Source organism: Sorex fumeus, unplaced genomic scaffold (genome assembly GCF_029834395.1).
Source record: "Sorex fumeus unplaced genomic scaffold, SorFum_2.1 ptg000039l, whole genome shotgun sequence".
NCBI classification, from domain to species: domain Eukaryota; kingdom Metazoa; phylum Chordata; class Mammalia; order Eulipotyphla; family Soricidae; genus Sorex; species Sorex fumeus.
This window is the reverse complement of record NW_026606096.1, coordinates 25,100,252-25,124,933: the sequence shown is the minus strand read 5'-3', so window position 1 is coordinate 25,124,933 and position 24,682 is coordinate 25,100,252. Positions and strand designations below refer to the sequence as shown.

At 39.0% G+C, this 24,682-nt stretch overlaps 1 protein-coding gene and 1 pseudogene across 1 annotated transcript; both read left to right on the top strand.

Moving 5' to 3' along the window:
* Positions 1-10,870: 10,870 nt before the first annotated feature.
* On the top strand, positions 10,871-12,230 carry NPY2R (neuropeptide Y receptor Y2). Its single transcript, XM_056119100.1, has one exon. It carries the CDS (start codon positions 10,888-10,890, stop codon positions 12,034-12,036), a length of 1,149 nt encoding a protein of 382 aa, XP_055975075.1. The 5' UTR covers positions 10,871-10,887; the 3' UTR covers positions 12,037-12,230.
* Positions 12,231-13,676: 1,446 nt separating this feature from the next.
* Positions 13,677-13,773, top strand: LOC130028503 (uncharacterized; annotated as a pseudogene).
* Positions 13,774-24,682: the final 10,909 nt, after the last annotated feature.

Here is a 24,682-nt window from a genome sequence, read left to right as displayed (position 1 = left end):
AAATCCATGACAAATCTCTTGGTAAATTCATCTTTTTAACTGTCTCTCTAGCATAATTCCCACAGCAAATTAAAGATGAAAGATTGATCGATAAGAGTTGCAATAATTCACTTAAAAATAATGGTGAATCTTAAATAAAATCTTTAAAAGGCCCTAAAAGGGGCCTTTTAAAGATTTTATTTAAAAAAATAATAAAAAAAAATCTTACTTGCACTATTTATTTTATATTTTGAAATTTTTATTTTGAGTCAGTCATTCCACAATCTCCAAAAATTTCTAAAAATTGCATACACATCTTCTATATCCCAGAAGTATTACCCATAGTAATTCAGGATGAGAGAGATTTAATTTAACTCATACTTTTTTTGAGAAAAATTAAACTTGTTTTGAGTGTATGATTCAAAACTATATATTTAATTACATCTCTATATGCTACAAGGATAAACACTTATTAAATAAAATAGAAATTTTGAAAAGGGTGCATGTTTCCTCTTTAGCCATGGGCCTCTGTGCATGTTTCTGATAATCAAATGAAAATTTGCATTGATTAAATTCTGAATTCCCCATAAAAATGTCCCTTCCTTTGTTCTGCTTTAAAATTTTGAACTGTGAGTCATTTGCATTTAAATATCCTTTTAGATTTTATTCCTCATCAGCTTCAATATCCATTTGGTTGAACACAGAGATAAAAAAGCTCAGCACAATATTGCATATGTTGCTGACAATCCTGCTTAATTACTTTGAATCTGCAATTAAAAATTGAAAACAAAAATAAAAACTCAAAATCCATGGAAATAAAAATCATAGCAAATGATATGTATGCCCAATTTGGGATTTAGCATAGAATCTATCTGCTTTGAATGACTGGTTGCTTTTTTTGAATGATACAGCTGTCTCTATAACATAATGCAGCACACACAAAACTTTTAGCAAAATCTAGCCCCTCAGTTTTGTGAAATTACACTGGCGACCACTTCACACTGGCTTATGAATTTACTAGTCCACTCCTTACAAATGAACCAAGTTTGTAAAGAAGCACCTTTTCACCAGAACAAATGTTGATTAAACTGGGTAAATTTAAAAAAAAAAAAAACAAGATTTTGAAAAGGGAAGCTATTTAAAATGTTGTAGCATTCATTAGCATTTTCATAGACCTTGTTCTCTTTTTCCTCTGACTATATGATATAACACCAACTGCATATTTTCAAATATTACCTCCTGTTCTTCATCTTTTGACCTAAGAGGAAGCTATGTACAGGTCCAGTAAGAAATGTATTTACAACCAAATGAAAATCAGTGTTATAATGAAATGGCCACTGGAATATCTTGGTTCCGTAATTTTTACTTTAAATAGGATATATGGTACTATCGACTTTGAAACTTTAAAAACAAGCTCTGTAAAATAATTTGAAAAACCCTAAGCATAAAAGTAATAAATTTATTGAGCCCTAAAATAATGTAAGACAGAATCCATTTCAAAATACACAAAATATTAGAACTGTCATGCAAGCTTTATTAGGAATATTAGTAAGGACATGTGACTTGTTTTTATTTATTCTAAGAAGTTACCTTATTTCATTCGCTTTAAAAGGCTTTTCTAACATTAAAAGGTAAAGGTAAAGGCCCTCCCGTTGATCGTCGATTTGCTCGAGCGGGCCCAGTAACGTCTCCATCGGAGACTTTGTTGTTACTGTGTCTGGCATATCGAATACTCTCGGTAGCTTGCCGGGCTCTCCGAGAGGGGCGGAGGAATCGAACTCGGGTCGGCCATGTTGGCCGCTTGTAAGGCGAACGCCCTACCCGCTGTGCTAAGAATTCTTGTCTTTCTGAACTAAGGGTTCATACCCGATAGAGCTCAGGGAACTATATGGGATGCCAGAGATCAACTCCAGTGCCTGTGCGCTATGTGCCAGGCAAACACCCGACCCACAGTACTATCACTTCACCCCCGAATCCCTGTAATCTATCCTATGTTCTTCCTCCCTTCTGATTTCTTCTTTTCTGATGGTATCCTGATTTAAGAAACTTACTTCCTTCTCCTGATGGAACCAGCATCCAATTTCAGTTGCACTACACCATTACCTTAGACCTGTGATTTAAATTAGGTTGGTGTGGCATGAAGCTTATTTAATAATGTTTAGGTGACCTACATCACTATTAAGATGAAAAGAAAATTGACTTACTTGCAGAACAAAACCAGAGACTGTTTTTCAAGAAAACAAAGCGTATTCTTCTTGGTGATGCTTGGAAAGAAAAAAAAACACACAAAAAACCTTAAGAGGCCAGAGAGATAGTACAGCTGGCAGGATATTTGTCTTGCACTCAGCGGGGGCTGGAGCGATAGCACAGCGGGTAGGGCGTCTGCCTTGCACGCAGCCAACATGGCCGACCCAAGTTCGATTCCTCCGCCCCTCTCGGAGAGCCCGGCAAGCTACTGAGAGTATTCGATATGCCAGACACAGTAACAACAAAGTCTCCAATGGAGACGTTACTGGGCCCGCTCGAGCAAATCAATGATCAACGGGAGGGCCTTACTACTTACTCAGTCAACCTGGGTTTGATCCCTGGCACCAGGAGTGATCTCTGGGCCAGTCAGGTATATCTCCCAAAACAAAACAAACATCAAAAACAGTCACAACAAAAAGTAAACACATGACCCATACTGTAAGTATTCCAGAATCATGTATTAGTGACTCCTTAATTGATCACCTTGGACACTGGTGATTCCACGACTGCCCGGATTTCTACTGGATCTCCTCATTTCAGATTATGTGTATTTCTTTTTTTTCTCATTCAAATTTCTGTTTTCACAATGATAATAAATTACTTTTATGATTGAACTAATTATGACATTATTTACACCTTAGGGGAAGCCTCCTAGCTCCCAAAATTTATCCATAGTAAATGAAATTAATACCGTAGTGTACCTTATCTAAAACATATCAACCACATTGGGTCTTCTATGTTGATAGTCATTTTTCCAAAAGAAAAGCTTCTCCATATTGCTTCACTCTAACTCTCTAAAATACAAAATTGTTTAATCACTAAATTGGAGTCTCAATAGGAAAATATATTCAATAAAAAGTGGAAAAGAAAAGTGCTTGGCAGTTAAACTTTGGCTGTGTTTATTTTACATTTATATACACTGAGGAATGGGTTATAGGTTGTCAAACAACCTTTTTTAATATTATAGACCATTATATTGTAGGTAAGAGCCAGGCTATAGGTCTTGCTTTCTGCATCTCTCTCTCTCTCTCTCTCTCTCTCTTTCTTTCTCTCCCCCTTCTTTTTCTCCTTCGCACTTTTCTTATTTATTTTACCCTGCACAGACTTGACCCATTTACTCTTCATTCTACTTTTTTCTTTTAATTTAGAAATTTGCAAGAGTTTAAAGACTATAGATTTGATTCTCTTAAAATACACACATGGAATGATCTCATTTATTTGTGGTATACAGAATAACTAGATGAGGGAATGCAATGTAGTAAAGGAGAGATGCTTGAATCACCCTTCACCCCAGATTATAGAGATTAGAAGAACAGAGAAGGAAAGAAATTGAGGGAGGAAGGAAAAAGACGTGAAAGGGAAGTTATAGGAGAGCAGGATTGTGGGGCTGCAGGCATTTTGGTACTATGGACGAGTGGTATAGCTCTCTGTCCAAACTACCAACTCAGTAAAACTGAGATCCAAACTACAACTGCCAAACTCAAAATGTCCCTGTCAAGGTGGCCAGTTGGGGGATGTTGGAGGTGGGTGGGCAGGTGGGAACCTGGGAACATTGTGGAACAGAAGTTAACACTGGGGTAGGATGGGTGCTAGATCACTGTATGTCTAAATCTCAACTATTAAAAATTTTGTAAATCCCACGTCTTAAATTAAATTTTAAAAAAAAGAAAAATATATCATCTCTTACTATTCTGGATCTAGATCTTGGCAGGCCAGTTTCTTGGAAGCTGAGGACAGCCTCCTCCTTCTGAAGATGCATTTGTATTTGTACTTTCCAGGGTGTCATGATCCCCTCTACACACACCTCCAGCCTAGCCTGCATCTGTAAAAAATCATGGGCTCTAGCTGCGTAGGCATCAGACTTGAAGCTATTCCCTCTGAACATCAGTCAGTGCATACCCTGGCTAGATGTTGAATTGTCTGAGAAGCTACACAGTAGAACACAAGAAAAATCGGCAGCAAAAGTTCTGCCCTGGACTGGAGCACAGCGGGGAAGGGTGTGTTTGTCTTGCACTCTGTGGCCATGGTTCTATTCCCAGCATCCCATATGGTCCCTTGAGCACCGCCAGGAGTAATTCCCGAGTGAGTGAGCCAGGAGTAACCCCTGTGCATTGCTGGTGTGACTCAAAAAGCAAAAAAAAAAAAAAAAAAAAAGAAAAAAAAAAGAAAGAAAAAAATCCTGCCCTTTTTCAATATGGGCTCATTTATATTCAACACCATTTCCACAATGTTCATAGGAGTGGTTCATAGTTTTCACATTCACAAGGTAAGTATACACATTAGGCTTTAAAGAGCACAATTGTAAGAGCTACTTGTTTGTATCATTCACAACTCTCCAGCCCTGAGTGATTTAATCTTAAGGCTACTGACAGTGAATCTTAGAGGACCTGACAATAAGGAAGTGAGACAAATGTCTGTAGGTGACTGTTAAGATGCTTTTGAAAGGCACTTTTCAAGGAAGCAAAAAATGGTCTTTGTGCAATGAATCTCAGTGAAATTAGTTGAATTCACCAAGCAGTTACTCAAAAGAACTGCATTTCCTCCCCCTCCTCCCTACATGTTTGTTTATTTTCAAACCAATCTCAATTTTCTAAAGACAACCCTTTGATACATAATTCATTCTTTACCAATGTAAAAACATTAAGAAACATCAACCCTGTTGCATCAGACACATGTAAGTAGGGAATATTTTCTGAAGGCAATATATATGTATATATGTATATACATATACACAGAATATTTTAAGTGAAATTGTACTGAATATCTTGAATATTTTCAGTTCTGTTTACTTTTGTTTTTAAGCAACTGAAAATCCCCAGCTGCTTTGTTTTATGCATAATGTCTATATTGCTGCAGGCATAATTCTACTTTAACCCAAGATCATTTTCAGATTAAGCTGCGCAGAGATGCCTTACATACATAATATTAGGACAAACCCTCACCGGGTTAAAAAATTAATCCTCTTGAGCCTTAATTCATTATTTGGGAGCGTGTAATTTTGGAGTAGGTTAATCGTTCGGTCGATTTCAGTGACCTGCCAAGCGGATCACTCTAGTACACTGGTCCACATGGCAGAAACGCAGAGGCTGAACGGAACAGCACAGACCCACGACACGGCAGAGTTGAAGAAAGATTTCCGATTTCCAATTTCGGGCTGTTTTCCTAATTCTCTAGGTTCTGCTGCCCCCTCGAACAAAAAATTTCAGCAGGGAAAGGGAGGCGGGCTGTCATCGACGAGAAGGAGTGATTCGGAATTCAGAATATCCGGGAGGAACACCCGGGAAACCGAGCGCCCAGATTCGTTGACTTGACTTTTGCAAAGGCTGCTCGGATGCTGTGGGCTCCCGGCTCGCGCTGGGGGCTGGGCAGACCAGAGGGAGGGTCTAGCCTAGACGAGTCGCCCGAGCGTTTCCGAGACGCGCGCGCTCCGCCAGGCCCGGGCGCCGTCGGCTCTGCGCGCTGCAGCCAAGTCAGCGCGCGGCGTTCGCATCCTCTTTAGATTTTGTCTGATGGGCGACCCCCAATTTTCCTTTCCTTCCAGCGCCGCATCGCACCTCTCTGCTCCTACGACCCGAGGGATTGGCACCAGGCGTCTTGGGGGAATGGAAAGCAAAATCTCTGGCTGGGAACTGTGATTTTTTTCACCCCAGTCCCTCCAAGATTGTGGCCCCATTTGCCCCCCACTCCCAAGATCGGGCCCCTTCTTGCTCCAAATCTCCGCTCTCCTTTCCCGAGGCTCCGGGTTCAAAGCTCCGTCGCCTGCGTTTGTGCCTGGGTCCGTTCCTGGAGGGACATTGTTGAGCCCGGTGCAGAATCCGGGGGCTTTGCGGTCCCGCGCTCACCTCTGCAGGAGCCTGGAGCAAAGGACAGGAGGGGGGTAGTGGAGGGAAAGGGGTCGAGCACACGCTCAGTCTTCAACTTAGAGGGTCTCCCGAAGGAGCGGGGGGCGAGTGGCAGTTATCGCAGGTGGTGGGGACCCGCGAGGGGGCGCCGCGCTGGCTAGGGTCCCACCGCTGGGGTCTTCCAGATGCTCCTGGACTAGAGACAGCGGTCGCTGTCCCCTGCTCCAGCCTCCCACGGGAACTTCTCGACCTGATCTCTCGGCTGAGGGACCGTCGCCCCCGCCCCCCAGCTTCTGCACCTACTTCTCTTACTTGGAGGGAGGGGTCCGCCCCCTTCCCCGGCCCCCCCTTCTGGGCGGTGCAGTGCGGAGCCCGAGCGCGCTCGACCGGCGAGGTGGAGCCCGGACTCGGGGTGCACGCGGCGCGCGCCGCTCTGCGCGCAAACCCAGCCCAGCTGGTCGTTGGGGACCTGAGGTCCAGGAGCGAGCCGCGTCTTCTCGGAGTCAGACCCAAAAGAACCTCGGACTGCAGGCTGCAGGAGCGCCGGCTCCGGGTGGGTAAGTGTTAAGTTCCAACTCGATCCCTCCTCTGCGGGGAATTCCTCTAGCAAGTGCGCGGGTCCCGGGGCTAGGGAGCGGGGGAACCCCGCGCTCCGGTCTGGGCTCCCCTTTTCCCCCACCTTTAGACCCCAAGATATGGATGAGGGTGGGGGTCCTCATAGGCAATTTTCTATTTTTCCTGAAAATTCTTGCCTATTTCCCTGACCTCTTCTAGAGAGAGGGCATGAGCTTTCCAGAACAACAAGGTGTTACCGTTCCTGCCACTTGCTTTAAAGATCACACATCTGCCCAAAGCACAATTTATGCTGAATCCTTAGCAGCTGTTCAAGAAAAGACAGAATCGTGGAGGCAATCACTGGTTTTCCAACAGCTCTTTTTCACCCTTGGGAGTAGCCTTTAGGGCAGGACTTTCTTTTTATGGGAATGCATCCTTGAACCCAATGGCGTGAAATAGTCAAATAATGTTTTCCAGAAAGACCAGAGCTCCAGCGTGCCTGGGAGAGACAGTCCCTAATCTTTGGTGGGTGTTTTCTTTCAACACTTTTTGCTAGGCAGGTCAGCCATTAAGTCTTGTGTGTGGCTTTCTTGAACATCTCTCCTCCTTCTCTGAGACTAACAAGCAAGTAATAGAGCATGTGGCATGATTTTCTGGGATTTTTATTCCCCCTCCACGCCCCCCCCCCCAAGAAAACTTCCCGGAAGGTTTTGTGATTGTTAAGAAGTTTTACTAAGGCAGACCTGTATAGCACAATACTGTTGCAACAAGTTACACCGATTTAAATATATAGTCATGGTGTGAGCTGGTCTTTGAATTGCTACCAAAATACAAAACAAAACAAAACAAACCTCATAAAACAAAACCAAAGAGCCATTTTCCCATATAAAAAAAAGAAATATTTTCTTTCAGGAATAACTTGTTCGAGAACACCATACAGTTCAGTTTGTCTTAAAGGTATTGAAAATTTGAATGTTTCCTTTTGCCTTATTTCAAGGAAAGAGATGTTTTCCTCTTATCAACTCGGATTTTAATTCTTGTGCTTTGATTTTGACTGTGCAGCTCCCTCTGCATCTCCCTCTTCCTCTCCCACCTTTCCAGAGGGGCCTTATGAAAGAGTGCTTCCTTGGGTGATGTTATGAGAACAGGTTGTTAGTCTAGAGCTTACACTGCTAGACTGTAGATCAGTAGCTGTTCCTGTAGAGAAATTTCAAATAAGTTGATCTCAAAATTAAAAACAACAACAACCCCACAAAACTAAGTGTGGGAGGGGGGAAAACAGTTGAAACATCAAATCTACTCTTGAATACACTGTAGCTCAGACTTGCTCTCAATTTAGTTCGAGGCAGTGCTCCAAGGCAGACCTCTTGGAGTCTTGTTAATTCTGTTAATGACTTGTCAGGATGGACTAATTGCTCTCTGCAAAGTCAGTCTCTCTTAATCTAAGGGAAACGGTATGACCAATCCAATATACACTGCAAGATTTAAATGGTCAACTCTTTTCACTGATGACGAAGGAATAGAAGCAAATGCTAACAAGAGCCTGGGATCATTGAAAGAGTCTATTTGAAATTTATGCAAAGGGAAGGATTACTTATCAGTCAAGCTAGTGCATTCGCACATGGAAAATTTTTTTAGAAGAAATCTTCTCTGAACATGTGTGTATAGGTATGATTGTGTTACTGGGTATGCATGTGTTTTCTATCCTTGAGATAGAAAACTTTCCTTCTAGTATTTACTAAGAATTTATGTCCCACCAATCAGGGGCTGATTTGAAAGGCATCTTGGGAAAACTTTCTTGTGGAACTGTTTGCATCACTAAGAAGAAAACCAGTTCCAGAGTATCATATTAGAGCAAGGAATCCATGCAAGCAAGGGGCGGAGGAATCGAACTCGCGATGGCCATGTTGGCTGCGTGCAAGGCAAACGCCCTACCCGCTGTGCTATCGCTCCAGCCCATCTTATCTTAAGTAAAGGAAAGATTATAGTTGTTACATTGTCTTTTGCTGAACCTTAATCATTCAGTAAAATTGTGTTTTCCTTCAGCTTTATATTTGTTTCGCCAAAGTGTTGAGTACCTTGAAGGTGTGGATAGTGTGTTAAGGATAAGGCAAGGCTTGGAAAAGGTCCAGTGCTCTGTTCTCAGGGAGCTTTCTGGGGTGGAGTGGAAGGGGGAATGCAGCTGCAAGGTAAGGTTCCTGAGTTTCTGCAGCTGGAAAGTGAGTCCTGGTTGTGGGGAAGTCAGAGACTTCCTGGTTCAGAACAGGGAGGGCAGGAGCCCAAACAAAGTCTGTGCATTGCTGGTTCTAGCAGTAACTCATTCTGATTGAAGCACAAGGTATTTGTTGGCATGCCAGGAGTCACGAAGCCAGGAATGGGATGGGTTCCAGGAATGGGATGGGTTCCAGGAGAGCTGTGAACGTTTTGCTGTGGAATTGAGAATTTCTTCTTACATTCACATTCTCACCTGGTGTGCGTCACCTGTAGAGGGAGAACACAAAACAAAGCTCTAATGTCTGATGGCATTACCAGACGTTGTAAAGCAGATGCTACTCAAACATGAAAAAAGAGAAGGATATGGGGTCTGGAGAGACACTGGCAGGTAAGGTGCTTTCCTTGCACACAGCCTACCTGGTTTGATCCCTGGCACTGCATATGGTCCTCAGAGCACTGTCTGGAGTGATTCTGAGCCCTGAGCCAGGAATAGTACCTGAGCACATCTTGGTGTGGTCCACCAAAAGACAAAAAAGCAGTAGAAGACACTGAGGCTATGCAGGCTAGCATGAACAAGGGGTTTTAGCATAAACTAAGGGTTTTAGTCACTAAACTGGAGGGACCTAGGGAGCAGGATTGAAGCAGAAGCCTAGGCACTGGAGCCCTACAATGGAAATAGTCACCCTGGGCCCAGTCCTGGGAGAATGTGGAGCCATCAGGCTGAGCTCTGTCCAGAGAAGAGAGGCAGGAAGAGTATTTGGCTTCTCCTGTTCTCATGCCCTCCAATGGCCTACCTTGTGTACTGCTGGCTGAACCCAACCAGGATCCCTAAGACCTGGGATCAGAGAACAGAGTGGCATGACATAGGCCCATATCAAGCTTGCCAGGAGTGATCCCTGAGCATAGATCTAGGAATCAGCCCCAAGCACTGCCTGGTGTGGCTCCCAAAATAAAATAAATAGATTAATAGGGTAGGAAAAATCTAGGAAAGATATCTGATTTTGTGTTTTGTTGATTTTTTCCCCTATTTTCCCCCCATTTTTTTTTCTTATTTTAAAAGTGGCAAGGCATTAATTGAAGAAAGGCATGTGAAGAAAATGTTTGGTTTGGGAGGCAAATTAGGAAAACAAAGTTTTAAAACTTTCATTTTGATATGTTAGAAAGAGATGTAGTTCAGATGTGGGTATATTTTTCATATAATGTGGAATTCTGCTATAATTAGAAAATTTATTTTAGATCATAGAAAAGTGGCTGTTTAAAGCTGGTTGCCTTTTTTAAAAAATATCAACCAGTACACTAGAAAAATAATATAAAGATCTTTTGTTTCCTTTAAGTATGCTAAATCCCTAAGTGTCCATAAACATTTTCTTTTCTGTGAAATTTATTGCCGCATTTGTAAACTGAAAGCAGTCAAGATACTGAAGAACACTTTATGATTCTTAAAATAAATTTCATGAAGGTAGAGCAGTTATAAAAGAAATCATACAGTTTCTAATACTCCATTCAAAACATGTTGGATCAATTTGGTAGCACTTAGAATGGAATTATACCTATTCTCCGGGGATTATATTTTACCATTGAATCACAGCAAATCACAACCATCCTGTTATTCATCGATTGCCTCGAGCAGGCCCCAGTAACGTCTCCTTCGTCCTAGCCCTGAGATTTTTTTAAAAAGTGCCATATTCAAGGCTTTTTCAGAGTTAGCAGAATGAGACCCTTCATTGTGACTGGTATTTGGCATATTGGGTACGCCACAGGAAGTTTGCCAGACTCTGCCGTGTGGGCAGGTTACATTCGGTAGCCTGCCAGTTTGTCCAGATTGAAATATATATTTTTCAAGGGTATCTCTTTCTCTAACCATTCATATTTATTATCTGTGACCAGACTTATTCACAGGTCTGCTTTATTAGAATCTCATACCAAATGCAGTTTTGGGGCTCGATATTTTAATCTCCAACCCAAAGTTGATCCATGCGTGATATTTTTTTGCTTCACTCTTGATCCATTTTTGTTGATTTATTGTAGATTCCGACAATAGCTGCTGAAAATGGGCCCTATCGGTGCTGAGGCTGATGAGAACCAGACAGTGGAAGAAGTGAAGGCAGAGCCCTATGGGTCCGAGCAAAGTACTCCTAGAGGTGAGCTGCCCGCTGTCCCTGAGCCACAGCTTATAGACAGCACCAAGCTGACTGAGGTCCGGGTTATTCTCATATTGGCTTATTGCACCATCATCTTGCTCGGTGTCATTGGCAACTCACTGGTGATCCACGTGGTGATCAAGTTCAAGAGCATGCGCACAGTAACCAACTTTTTCATTGCCAATCTGGCTGTGGCTGATCTCCTAGTGAATACTCTCTGCTTGCCATTCACTCTTACCTACACCTTAATGGGTCAGTGGACAATGGGTCTTGTCCTATGCCACCTGGTTCCCTATGCCCAAGCCCTAGCAGTCCAAGTGTCCACAATCACCTTGACGGTCATTGCCTTGGACCGGCATCGTTGCATTGTCTACCACCTGGAGAGCAGGATCTCCAAACGAATCAGCTTTTTGATTATTGGCCTGGCATGGGCCATCAGTGCACTGCTAGCAAGTCCCCTGGCCATCTTCCGAGAGTATTCACTGATTGAGATTGTCACTGACTTTAAGATCATGGCCTGTACTGAGAAGTGGCCTGGGGAAGAGAAGGGTATCTATGGCACCATCTACAGCCTTTCCTCCTTGCTACTCCTCTACGTTTTACCACTGGTCATCATCTCGTTTTCCTACACTCGAATCTGGAGTAAGCTTAAGAACCACATCAGTCCTGGAGGAGCTGGTGACCACTACCATCAGCGCAGGCAGAAAACCACCAAAATGCTGGTGTGTGTCGTGGTGGTATTTGCGGTCAGCTGGCTGCCCCTTCATGCCTTCCAACTTGCTGTTGACATTGACAGCCAAGTCCTGGACCTGAAGGAGTACAAACTCATCTTCACCGTGTTCCACATCATCGCGATGTGCTCCACCTTTGTCAACCCCCTCCTCTATGGCTGGATGAACAGCAACTACAGGAAGGCTTTCCTGTCAGCCTTCCGCTGTGAGCAGAGGTTGGACGCCATCCACTCTGAGGTGTCAGTGACATTCAAGACCAAAAAGAACCTGGAAGTCAAGAAGAACAGTGGCCCCACAGATTCTTTTGCAGGGGCCACAAATGTCTAAGGAAGCGGCTGTGCGCATGTATGTGGAAGATTTTTGAGCAGAGCAATATCTCTGGATGAGAAGCATGCAGGAGCATCCCGATTGCCCAGTCCAGGAAGATCTGAGTGGAAGCATCTGTGCTGTAGGTCACAGAGAACTACGGGGTGACAGAGCTTTGATAAATGCACTCATGTTCAAAGACAGAGTACTAAGAAAGTTTGTGGGATGGTTGGTTGTGTTATAATAAAAGGAGAGACAAATGTTTTTGACCATTTTCCAGAGTGAAAAGACCGTGAACAAGGAGTTGGAATTATTGGCATTGTTAAAGTGGGTGGATGAATGAGTTGACTTTCACATCACAAAAAGGGTGTTAATTAGGGATACTCCATTCCCTTCTCCACCAAATGCCTGTTTCCTCTGGAGCCTCAGACTTTCCTAGTTCATTGTGTGTGGGTTATTTACTGCCCTTCTAATAGACCAAACCCATCAGGAAAAGCATGAGTTAAATATTATTAACTACTTGAATGACTTCCAGGATATAAACTGATGTTTTCTATGTGATTAGTATTTCAGCAAATGATGGAGGAAGAATGTAATGCACAATCAGTTGTTCTTATGGTTTGGCAAAAGTTTCTTCAACTCAGAATTGAAGGCTGAAAGTTTGTATTATAGAAATGCAAACCATCATTTTAACTTCTCATTTCAAGTTGTTCCTTCTTTCTGTAGATGTGATTTTAGTAACACGCATGCACCATAACCGTTGCTTATTGTAACAACATTTGGAACATGAATTATTCCTGTGTTAAACTTGAGTTTATCTGCAGTAAAAATTAAATTATATTAGATAGAAATTTTATTGTATTTTGTAATATTTTATGACTATAAGTAATTTTGAAAAAATATGAAGCTTTAATGTGTTCATAGAACAATAATATTATTTTTTAAATTCATCTTCTGTGGACTCATTTATAATTTATTTAATTAATAAACTATAATTTCACCAAAATGGAACCCATCTGGTAAGAAATATTAAACACATTGGATTTGTTCCACTTTGCAACTGTTCTCTTTGGAACAGTTTCAGAATAAATTATCCTTCTTTCAAAATAATTGGCTATATTTTTGATAACTTATGAATAAATACATAATAAAATTTCATCTATAAATATTGGAGCATAAATACTATAATATTTTTCACTGACCTTTTGAATATGATTTTTGTTTCAATAGTACCCAACCAAAGATGCTGAAAACTCTTATGCTTATAAAAATTGAGATAATAGTTATGTTTGTTTGGATGTTGTTAAAAGATTTCATTGCAACATATTTTTATAGGTGTAACTAAATTTTTGAATACATCCCTTAAATTTAAAAAATAAGATAAGTATTGTGTTTAGATATAAACATTAGTTTTCAAACTGTAGCACTGTAGCACTGTCATCCCGTTGTTCATCGATTTGCTCAAGTGGCACCAGTAATGTCTCCATTGTGAGACTTGTTGTTACTGTTTTTGGCATATCGAATACGCCATGGGAGCTTGCTAGGCTATGCCATGCGGGCGGGATACTCTCGGTAGCTTGCCAGGCTCTCTGAGAGGGATGGAGGAATCGAACCTGTGTCAGCCGCATACAAGGCAAACGCCCTATCCGCTGTGGTATTGCTTGCTTCAGCAGCACATATACTAAAATTGGAATAATACGGAGACGATTAGCATGGTTCCTGCGCAAGCTTTCAACTAGAGACATTAATTCTATGGCTGTATTTAAAATTCATACTATGACTTATTTAATTACTTTCATGCTTGAAAGAAAAGGACTTGTCTAAAAGTTGATTAATTTTGGGGGATATTAAAAATGAATGAAAATAATAGAAATGAGGTGGAGAACGTAATTAAACAGATAACAATATATATTAGTATGATATATCATTCAATTGGATAATTACATTTTCTGATGGATTTGAAGTAAATGTGCAAGAAGCAGCCTTTTTGTCTTTTAAATAGTGATTACTTTGTTCAAAGTGTTAATTGGTAATTGTGGTTTTAAAATGCTTTTCCTCCTCTTTGGAAAATTCTTACATTGTAGGAAATGTGCATGCTATTGTATCACTTGTTATATTGGTAATTGATCAGATTCCAGTTTAAGCAAGGGATCCAATTAATTGCTAATTTAATAATACAACTTATGTTGTCATTTTATCTGTTGGAATAAAAATAATTTGGGACATTAGAGAAACTGTGTGATTTTATATCAACATTGCTCTTCATTCTAAGACAATAAGCTTTCAATACAATTTGAATTAGGAATCTAATAATGGTTCCTTAAGGTTCAACTTTTTTCATTCTGCACTTTTCATTAGCTGTTATAATATTGTGACAATACCTGACTTTTGTAGACCAACACTTTCTGCTGAACTTCAAACCTCTGTCTTTATCACCCGACATAGCATGTCCATAAGACTGTTTAAAGGATACATCAAACCAAGTTTGTCAACAACAGACTCTGACATTTTGATCCCAAACTCCATCTCCTCAGCTATAACACACACATTGTTTCCTTACATTCTTTGTTTTACTCATGATACTACTGTTTACTCAATTCTGCAAAATATTACACTTTGGAGTAACCTTTTACTCCTCTCTCTTCCTCTGTGTGTATCTTCTTTTTTAACTAAAATATGCATTTGCTTTGAGGGATATAGTAATGAAGATGTGAGATCTTTAGCTTGATGGGAGAGAGTATAAGCTAATTAGTAATATGTAATCTGAAGGGAAAATCAGAATAATGTGAGAAGAAAGCAGAGGTGAGAGTATGAAGGATGTTTCTGAGTGTGTAGGGTCAGAAAAGGCCTTTTTGAGGTTTGTGCAAATACATATTATTAAGAAGCCAGGAGTACCAGAAGGTAGGGGAGTGGGCTGCCAGCAAGGGAAATTGCAATTAGACAAACTAAATTGGGGTTTGCTTGGCATTTGAGGACAGAATGGTTGATGGGTTGGGACAGCAAAGGGTGGGCAGGCAGAGAAGTTGGAGGTCCACAGGTCCTTGGTCTCATATATGTACTCTTTGTACTCTTGGATTTTTATTATAGTTCAATCACTTTGTTTTAATTCCTAGGGGTACCTTGAATGAATCGAGTTTTCTTCATCCATATGATCCCTACCATAATTCAGGCTGAAATGATCTCTCCACGCTTCTATTTTCTGTCTTCTTCAACATGAGAGCTTCCCAATTTATTTCTTGATCTCTCACAGTCTTCTCATCCAATCCAACTTTTATCTACTAGTAAAAGTAATTTTTCAAAACAGCACAGTGGGTAAGGCGTTTGCCTTGCACGTGGCCAACCCGGGTTCGATTCCTCCACCCCTTTCGGAGTGCCTGGCAAGCTATCAAGAGTATCTTGCCTACCTGACAGAGCCTGGCAAGCTCCCCGTGGCATATTCATACGCCAAAAACAGTAACAACAAGTCTCACAATGGAGACGTTACTGGTGCCCGCTCGAGCAAATCAATGAAACCCGGAGGACAGTGCTACAGTGCTACAGTGCTTATCTGATGACTGTTGTGATGAAGACATTTAAACAGAACCGTCATCAGATAAGTCATCAGTCATAAAGACTTTTCAACAATTCCTCACCATTGTTATGATGAGTTAATAAATACACAGTTTGAAAGGATGTCCTGTAGTTGGTTATATGTAGAATTGGTAAAGGTAAAGGTAAAGGCCCTCCCGTTGATCGTTGATTTGCTCGAGCGGGCCCAGTAACGTCTCCATTGCAGACTTTGTTGTTACTGTGTCTGGCATATCAAATACTCTCGGTAGCTTGCCGGGCTCTCCGACAGGGGCAGAGGAATCGAACTCGGGTCGGCCATGTTGGCCGCTTGTAAGGCGAACGCCCTACCCGCTGTGCTGTCGCTCCAGCACAATGTAGAATTACTGCTGAAAATTATCTAGTCCTCCAATCTTTGTCACTAAATGGAAATTTAAGCTTATGGGGCATAGGGGCATGGTATATTTTAATCAGGAATTTGTAATTCCTCACACTATTAGTTCTCAACAAATGCTCATCAAAGAACCTGATTTGTAGAGTCAAATATTAAAGCTCAAGGTTTGATGATAGACTTATAAGATCCCAAAGCATAAAATTTTTTTTGTTATGCAACTTGAAGGCCGAACACCATTCACTTTCCCATTTATTATGAAACATATGGGAAGTTTCACCTCGACAGGTCTCCAGGAAAGAGGGCTGTTTGTTTATGGTTGAAATATTTGAATATTGCAAATGCTATAGAGAATATACATTTGCATAATTGGAAAGAACTTTATAAAGGGTTTCCATTTATTGTTCATTCAAAATCATCTAAAACCTTATACTAGGAAGGCGCATGGGTGGGGGTAAAGTAGTGCATTAGTTATGATTCAGATAACTAATGAGAATCCAGTCTAAGTGTTTCTAAAAGCAATTTAGTGCAAGAAACTAAAATCTTATGAAACTGCTGCAGGAAGTGAAGAAGTGATGATCAGGAAAAGCTTCCATTAGTACCAATGAAACTAAGAAATACAAAATGGCAGGAAACTATGACTAATGCCTGCCGTGCCAGAATGAAAGGTGCATGGGTTATCTGCTAGAACCCTATTACTATGTTATTTAGCCCAGAGTCTAGAACATGCTTCCCAGACACACACTGATATATTTTGCTTCTCTTCTGCTATCCAAAATTTATGTAATTGTCTCATTTGTGGATTATAACCCACATTTGCTGTCAGGGATTTAGGGGAAATGTAGTAATTAGGTTTCCAGCCCTTGAGCTACAGGGGAGAGTGTAGAAAGGAAAATCTAATGTTTAATTGCTGTCAGACAATCTAACAACTTTGAGAATTGTCCCCAAAGGTGTAATTTGAAGTTTCAGATTCATCCTCTCATTCACTCTGGCTCTTTGGATTCTTAGTTTCAACAACGTGTTGAGTTAACTACATCTTTGTTTTCTTCTTTCTGATATCAACTCCAATGCGTTAAAATTGCTTTTTAAAACTGCCCTAACTAGTAAAGTAGACTGAGAAATAAAGTGTGTGTGTATGTGTGTGTGTGTGTTTGTGTGTGTAGTAAATGTGTGTATGTGTATGTAACTTTATATATAATACATAGATATATATTAAAAACCCATTAGTATTCATGTTAGAGTTGTTGGAATAGAGAAGGGAAAAAACCATACCAAGTCATTAAAATTTATCAGAAAACCACATAAGAATACATTGGGAGGTGGGGGGCTAAAGAGATAATGCAGTGGGTAGAACACATGCCTTGCACGTGGTCAATCCAGGTTTGATACCCGGCACCACGTATGGTCCAGTAAGCATCACCAGGAGTAATTCCTGAATGTAAAGCAGGAATAAGCCTTGAGCACTGCTGAGTATAGCTCAATAACCAAAAATTAAAAAAGAGACAAAAAATATGTTTTGGGCTAGCTTCTTTGGATGGATGAAAGAAATGAAAATAGTCTAAAAATTTCAAATAGATAAGAGACGAAACATTAATGTGAAAGCAGAGACAAAACTTTTACTTTTCCTTAAAAAGAAAAGGAAAATGAATAACACATATTGCAGGATGCAATCCTGGTTTCATCTCATAATATTAAATGATGGTAGGAATCTTATTAAACCAGGCATTATTAAAGATGAATTTGTTTTTCTCCAGGAAAGAGCCGATTTGATGGTCACTTTATTGTACTGGGTTTTCAATGTTCTTTCCATTTCTATTTGCTCTTTCGTCTGATTTATAATTATTATAGCTTAAAATATTTTTGCAGCAATTTTTATTTCTGGTGCAAATTTGTGCAAATGAATGGTGGTGAAGATTTGGAGCTATGTTGAACAACTGCTATAACACTATAGGAAACTGAAGACTTCAAATCATTTAAATAATTTTTAAAATGTAGAATGTACATAATTGGTTATGGTTGTATTATTTTGAATACGAATACAATAACCTGTGCTTGTCTGCTGCATTATGAAAACTCTTGCAAATACTACAATACAGATTTTCAATCTGCAAAAAGTACTTCATTTGTGTTTCATAGAAGGTTATCTGCCTGTGAAATCTTGATCCTTTTCTACTCTGGCACACAGTGTACACAGTTTTTTACTCTGTGTACACGTATGTACACAGCTTTTAAAAGTTCTCAGAGAATGGAAGACATTATAAGAAAGATAAGTGCTGGTTACAACAATTCAATATTACCTTTAGTTCTTTCTATGTAATTTGTGAGTCTTTTACTGAACGGAAGTAAATAAAAATGATTAATCTTAAGTCTTCTCTCCTTCATAAACACGTACCTGTCAAATTGCAACACTTTAGCCAATTGCTTGCTTAACACCACATATGTGATCATGGATAGTCATGTGTGATCATATTAAAATTATATAAAAAATAGCACAGCGGTAGGGCATTTGCCTTGCACGCAGCCAACATGGCTGACCCGAGTTCGATTCCTCTACCCCTCTCGGAGAGCCCGGAAAGCTACCGAGAGTATCTCGCCTGCACGGCAGAGCCTGGCAAGCTCCCCGTAACGTATTCGATATGCCAAACACAGTAACAACAAAGTCTCCAATGGAGACGTTACTGGGCCCGCTCGAGCAAATCGATGAACAACGGGAGGGCCTTTACCTTTACCTTTACCTACATTTTTACTGGAATTAAAAATTTACAAGTGAATATTTTAGTTTTTCTTTCTAGTAGCATAATAGTATGTACTGTATAAAAGAATATGTGTGCTTTTTTGGTTCACAAATATTTAATTAGAAATACTCGGGGCTGGAGTGATAGTATAGCAAGTAGGGGTTTGCTTTGCATGCAGCCGACCTGGGTTTTGATCTCCACATCCTGTATGGTTCCCCAAGAATCACCAGGAGTAATTCCTGAGTTCAGAACCAGGAGTAACCCCTGAGCATCACTGGGTGTGACCAAAAAAAGCCAAAACAATCAAAATAAAAAAGAAACACTCTCAGATGCACACCATCATCCAATATTAGACATCGTATAAAGAACATCAATTGTATAAAAGTGATGATTAGCATTTTTCTGATTTATCTAATGTTTCCTCCACTGTCTGTATATAAGTAATTGTCATTGGACTCTGCGTGGCAAAGGATGAGGAGAAAATCCACCCAGGAATGAACAAAAATAATTTAAATATATGCAATTTTAAAAGCTCCTGGGGTTTAGGTACCTTATGTTTCCCAAGTAGTTGAAAGTTGGAGATGGCACATATTGAACTAGCATTTATTCTAAGCACCAACACACTTAAAAATGATTCATGTCATCTTTTAAGGTAAAATAACTAGTCATCAGCCTCTCAGGGCATATAGATCTGCAGTGCAATTATTTCTATTCTCACATAGAAGCAAATCAGAATTTTGTTTTGAGAATGAAATTGAAGTGAAGGGGAAAGTGGATTCAAGGGACATATTAAAGATCGGAACCGCTGGGTGCACTGTTTATTTAATTGGAGTCATATTCCATCTGTCAAAATAAGTCTGTAATGTCTGGATTGCATTGAACTGGATCCTATTGAGGTATTTAACAATGGGATCTAGGAGAACAGAAATAATATAATTTTAGATTCAATAAAGTGATAAGAAAAATTTGACAATGAAGACATTTTGGGTGTTTTTATTAAAGAAAATAAATTACTTGAAATAAAAACATCCAACTCACTGAAAAGACAATCCTATTTAAAAAATTGTCTCAACTAATAAACCTCAAAGGTTTCACAAGAGTTACACAAAACTAGTATGTCTCCAAGAAAAGTGTTTGATATTTACTTTCTGGGCTTTAGCTTAGAAGTCTAAAAGTAGATGTAAGTATTCATTATCTATAAAGGCTCTTCTGAGTATTATTTTTAATTGCCATTATATTCTAAGACAATGTGAATCAGATAATTATATTTATGATATTAGGCTATTTTTTCAAAACATTTATATCTTTTCCTAGTGGATGTTATTAGAGAACTTGAACAGGCATTTAGAACCACCAATACCATGAAAAATAATTGAGCATATATCTACCTTGAGCTGTTTTGTTATTAGTGTTAGTCATTTGTACTGATAGATTCACTATCACTTACTCAATACACTTTGCTCACCAGCGCTTTCCTAAGAGATATTTGTATGACTGTACAACAGAGTTATGTCAACTTTGCAGAAAACCCGTGATGATAAACAACTGTCTTTTATTTGAATAGGTTCCATTATTCCCAATCCTACCTGTCAGTTTCTTTTTCCTATTGTTCTTCAATTCTGTTTACCACCATCAGTGATTGGCTGAAAAGGTGGATATATGAGTGGAATTTTCAAGGGAAAGTAATATAGCTTATATTGCATCAGTGTTTGTCCATCCAACAATACTGGGTGAATTTATATCACGCAAAATTTAAAGCTCCAGCTGGGGAATCAGAGTAATAGCCAAGACCAAGAAAGCAATGTATTCAAGAGAGCATAGTACAGTGTCAGCGGACTGGTAGAGTCTGCATCCAGCCAGAAACTAGGTAGGGAAGGTCAGAAAAGGAGGCAAGTGTGAATTAGTGGCTGCTCCATCAAAAATGTAATAGTGATTCAAAATTACCTGCAAGTTCTAATTCTCTAAAATAAAACATTTAAATATAATGATTTTAATAAGTAGAAATTCATTCATTTAAGAAAAAGGACTGGAAAGATAGTAAAACGAGGAAGGAGTTTTCCTGTCATACACCTGACCATTGTTTGATCCCTGGCATCACATGTGATACCCAGAGACAGGCCAGAGTGATTCCTGTGTGGAAAGTCCAAAGCACCATTGGGAGTGATCCTAAAAACAAAAAACAAACAACTCCCCTCCCCCCAAATTCTTGTGTCTATTTCATGATCACTATCTATTTGCTTCTTTGAATTCTTTTGCATATTTGAAAAATTGAGTTTCAATATTACCTTTGTGCAAAAAAAGTAATGACAGTTGAATCTAATTTTGTTTTGAATTTGCTTTATTTGGTAATATTTTCTTTTATTTTGCATTTTTTTGTTATTTCCATTTTTCACTTCACAACATTTCTAGTTTGTCTTTTGAAACATATTTTTGTATAACTTTTTTTTGTACAGATGGGGTTCAATTTTGATTTTATGGAGGTCTAATTTTTTTATTAAGTTCAATCATCTCTTATGTGTTAACTGATTAGCAGATGTCTGCTCACGAATTCTGCTATGTTGTATATTAATCTACATCTCATGTGTAAGGTTGTTGTTGGTTTTCTTTTTACCTTATATGTGGCCTATGCTATGATTGAGATGAGTTATGGTGACAGTGGTGACGGTAAAATATATTCGATTTTTAGTTGTCTAATGGTTTTTAGTCGTCTAACCACTGACTCTTGTTACACCAAATTTGAAGCATATCTGGTCACTTACTCATAAAAGATAAAGGAAAATATTTTTTTGTTCTGTGGCCATACAAACGGGGCTAAGGGGGTTCTCTTAACTCCGTGCTTAGGATTGCTCCCGCTGGTGCTGGTGGACTAAGCATTTCTGGGAATAGAAGCCGAATCTTCTATATCAAAAATATGTGCTCAGTTGTGACGCTATCACTTAGGCCAGAAATTAAAATGTAAACAAAGTGATGCAATTAACTATATATCACCAGAAACTATAAGAAAAGCATGAAGAAATCAATTATCAATGATTTGTGGCATCTAGAACTCTTCTGCACCATGAATGGGAAAATCTGTTGTCAAGGTGACTTTTAAAAAATGGCAAAATCTACAATAGCTGAATAGCTTACTTTATTGCCAAGCAATGCATTTCTACATATATACTCAGCAGAAATGCATAAAACATTCATTGGAATAATGTACAAGAAACTTTGAGTTCTCATATCTTATTTATAATAGATGAAAACTATGACACTAATTGTGCATTGATATACTAATTGTATGTTAACAGACTGCACAGTTTCATTATAACAGAATTATTACAGAAAAACTTTTAGTTGAAGTATAAATTGAAATATAAATATAAATATTCTGGGGCCGAGATCTCCAAGCCTACTCAGATTTGGGCCGAGCATCCTCCACACAGATCCTCCAAATTCCAGTAGGTAGGGGTCACACCCACCAACTGGCCCCCTGGCGCCGTGTAATCCCATCAGCGGCCAAGACTCAGAGACTATAAAAACCAGTTTATTATGACATCTTATTATCTCATTCCTACTTTGGACAAACTGGCAGGCTACCGAATGTAGCCTGCCCACACGGCAGGTCTGGCAAACTCCCTGTGGTGTACCCAATATGCCAAATACCAGTAACAATGATGGGTCTCATTCTCCTAAAGAGTCTTGAATATAATCTCAGGGCTAGGATGAAGGAGACGTTACTGGGGCCTGCTCGAGGCAATCGACAATTAACAGGATGATTTGTGATTTGTGTGATTGTGATAAATATATAAAAAAAATTCTCTTTCAAATGCATGAAATTTTATGAGCTTTGACTTTGCCACACATACATGAATTTCACCATAGTCAAAGTAATATACATGTTCATCACCTCTTAAGGATTTCTTTTATTGTGAGAGAAATAAGTTATAACTATATGAAATATTAAAAAGAAATCTCACAAGCATCATTACAGTATTAGAAGTTGAAAATATATTAAACACTATATAATTGCTTTCATATAAATTTAATGATCAGTCAAAATGAACCTATGTTTTAGTAACTGTTACCTTATTACTGGTAATTTATTGGAAAGTGGTACAGGGAGACTTTTGTAAAACTTTTTTAATGTTTCTTGGTTAAATGTGTTCAGATTATTAAAGTTTATTAAGCTGTATTTATGGACAGTACCTTTTTCTGTTTATTATTTTGCAATAAAATATTTTCTAAATGCCAACACTTAGTGTTGTAAGATTTGAAAACAGACTCTTCTTACACTAATTATGGAAATGTTAATTACTACAATAATTTTATAAAACAAATAATATTACTATTAAAATGCAAAAGAAATTTATCGATATGTTGAATCAGCAACATATCCTGTAGATTCCCCAAAAGAAGGATTGGTTTGTGGAAAAAAGTATGAGTATCAATGTAGAATAACTGAAGGGCTTAAAAACTGCAACAATAAGGACAATTATTAAATCATAATACAATTATTGAATCATAATACAATCACAGTATATTATAGAACTATTAAATACAATATGGTTCATACTTTGTTTATAAGTTAGGGCAATTTTCATGGTGTGTTATTGCACTGAGATGTTTAAAAATATTCACAATCAAACATTCCCAAATATGCATCTCAAAATTTGACCATGTTGCTAAAAATTGTTTAGTCAATTGGCATAGAATGAAAATGGTCAGAAACAAAATGAATTACTTTTATCTTGAGAGTATTTGCATTCTAAAATAAGGACAAAAACTTGGAAGTAATTGTTTTTTTTTTCCACATAAGGTGTTTGGATTGAAAGGAGAGAAGGAACTTGAGTCAAGCCCATTGAATCAGAAAAGTATTTACTGGGAGTGCAATATGTTTTAGTTTAAAGCAAAGTAGGTTTATTAAAAGAGAGTAGTACACTGTTGAGACTGACAGTGGAGACCTCCACTGAGGAACCCACTTTGCACCATTTGGGAGAGTCCTTTATCTATGTCTCTGAGCTGTTTAGGTGGGAAGTGTTTGCTTTCTAGAAATTGGTGGATTCTGGGAGGTATGTGAGCAGAAGACGCAAAGTCAATTCTAGGAAGGAAGTATGTTGTATATAAACTAGCTCTGAGCCAATCATGAGACGGAATAAGATGTATATAAAGCAAGTTGGGCCAATCAAGGAAGAGAGTGGTCAGTTCTAAGAACTTATAGCAGAATGAGCTGAAGGTGACATTCGAAACGCACAACTGACTGCTAGCAGGTATGGTCTCAGCATGTCAATGATAGGAGAATTTATCCAGGCATAGTTTAATGGGACTTCTGCTGGATCACACCGTAAGTTAAATTACATTATTAGAGTCACTAAAAATGAAAATAATGATATGATATTTGGGTTACATTTTAAAACATAAAACCAGGGCTATTCTTTAATTGTTAAGAAAATTTCTTCTTATTATTAAACTGTTAGGGCATGATCCTTCTTATTTACAGTTTAGCATAAACGAAAGTAGTTTTTTGTAGTTTGAGGTGATATACCTCAAAATATTAAGGGTGGCTATCTATTGTTGTGTAATAAGATCTCACATAAATTTTCTTTATTTTTTGAAAAAAAAATTAACTCAAATGGCCGTTCTCCACAGGCTCAGATGAGCCTCTTCCATGAGAGAATCTGCAGAAAAATGCAGGTATGAGGGTCTGTAACTGAAATCTCCAAACTTGCTAGAAATGAGAATGGGCATCCTCCCCACATCTCCCAAGTTTACCAGTAGTTTGACAACCACACCCACAAACTGCCCTTGGTGACATAAATCTCATCAACGGCCAAACTCCAGAGACTGAGAAATAAAGCTACTGGGAGAGAGTAACAGAGGCCTCACCCACGAGTGAATCTGCTCTATAATCATAGTTAAATTTTAGAATTCCTGGAGTGACCTCTTCTACTCTACACCACCGATGTACCAAGCTTTGGGGGGTACAAATTGGGATTTGGGGTAGAAACTTTCAAGA

Excerpts from the sequence above, each read along its gene's own strand:
- NPY2R (XM_056119100.1), top strand. The coding sequence starts at position 10,888 with ATGGGCCCTATCGGTGCTGAGGCTGATGAGAACCAGACAGTGGAAGAA.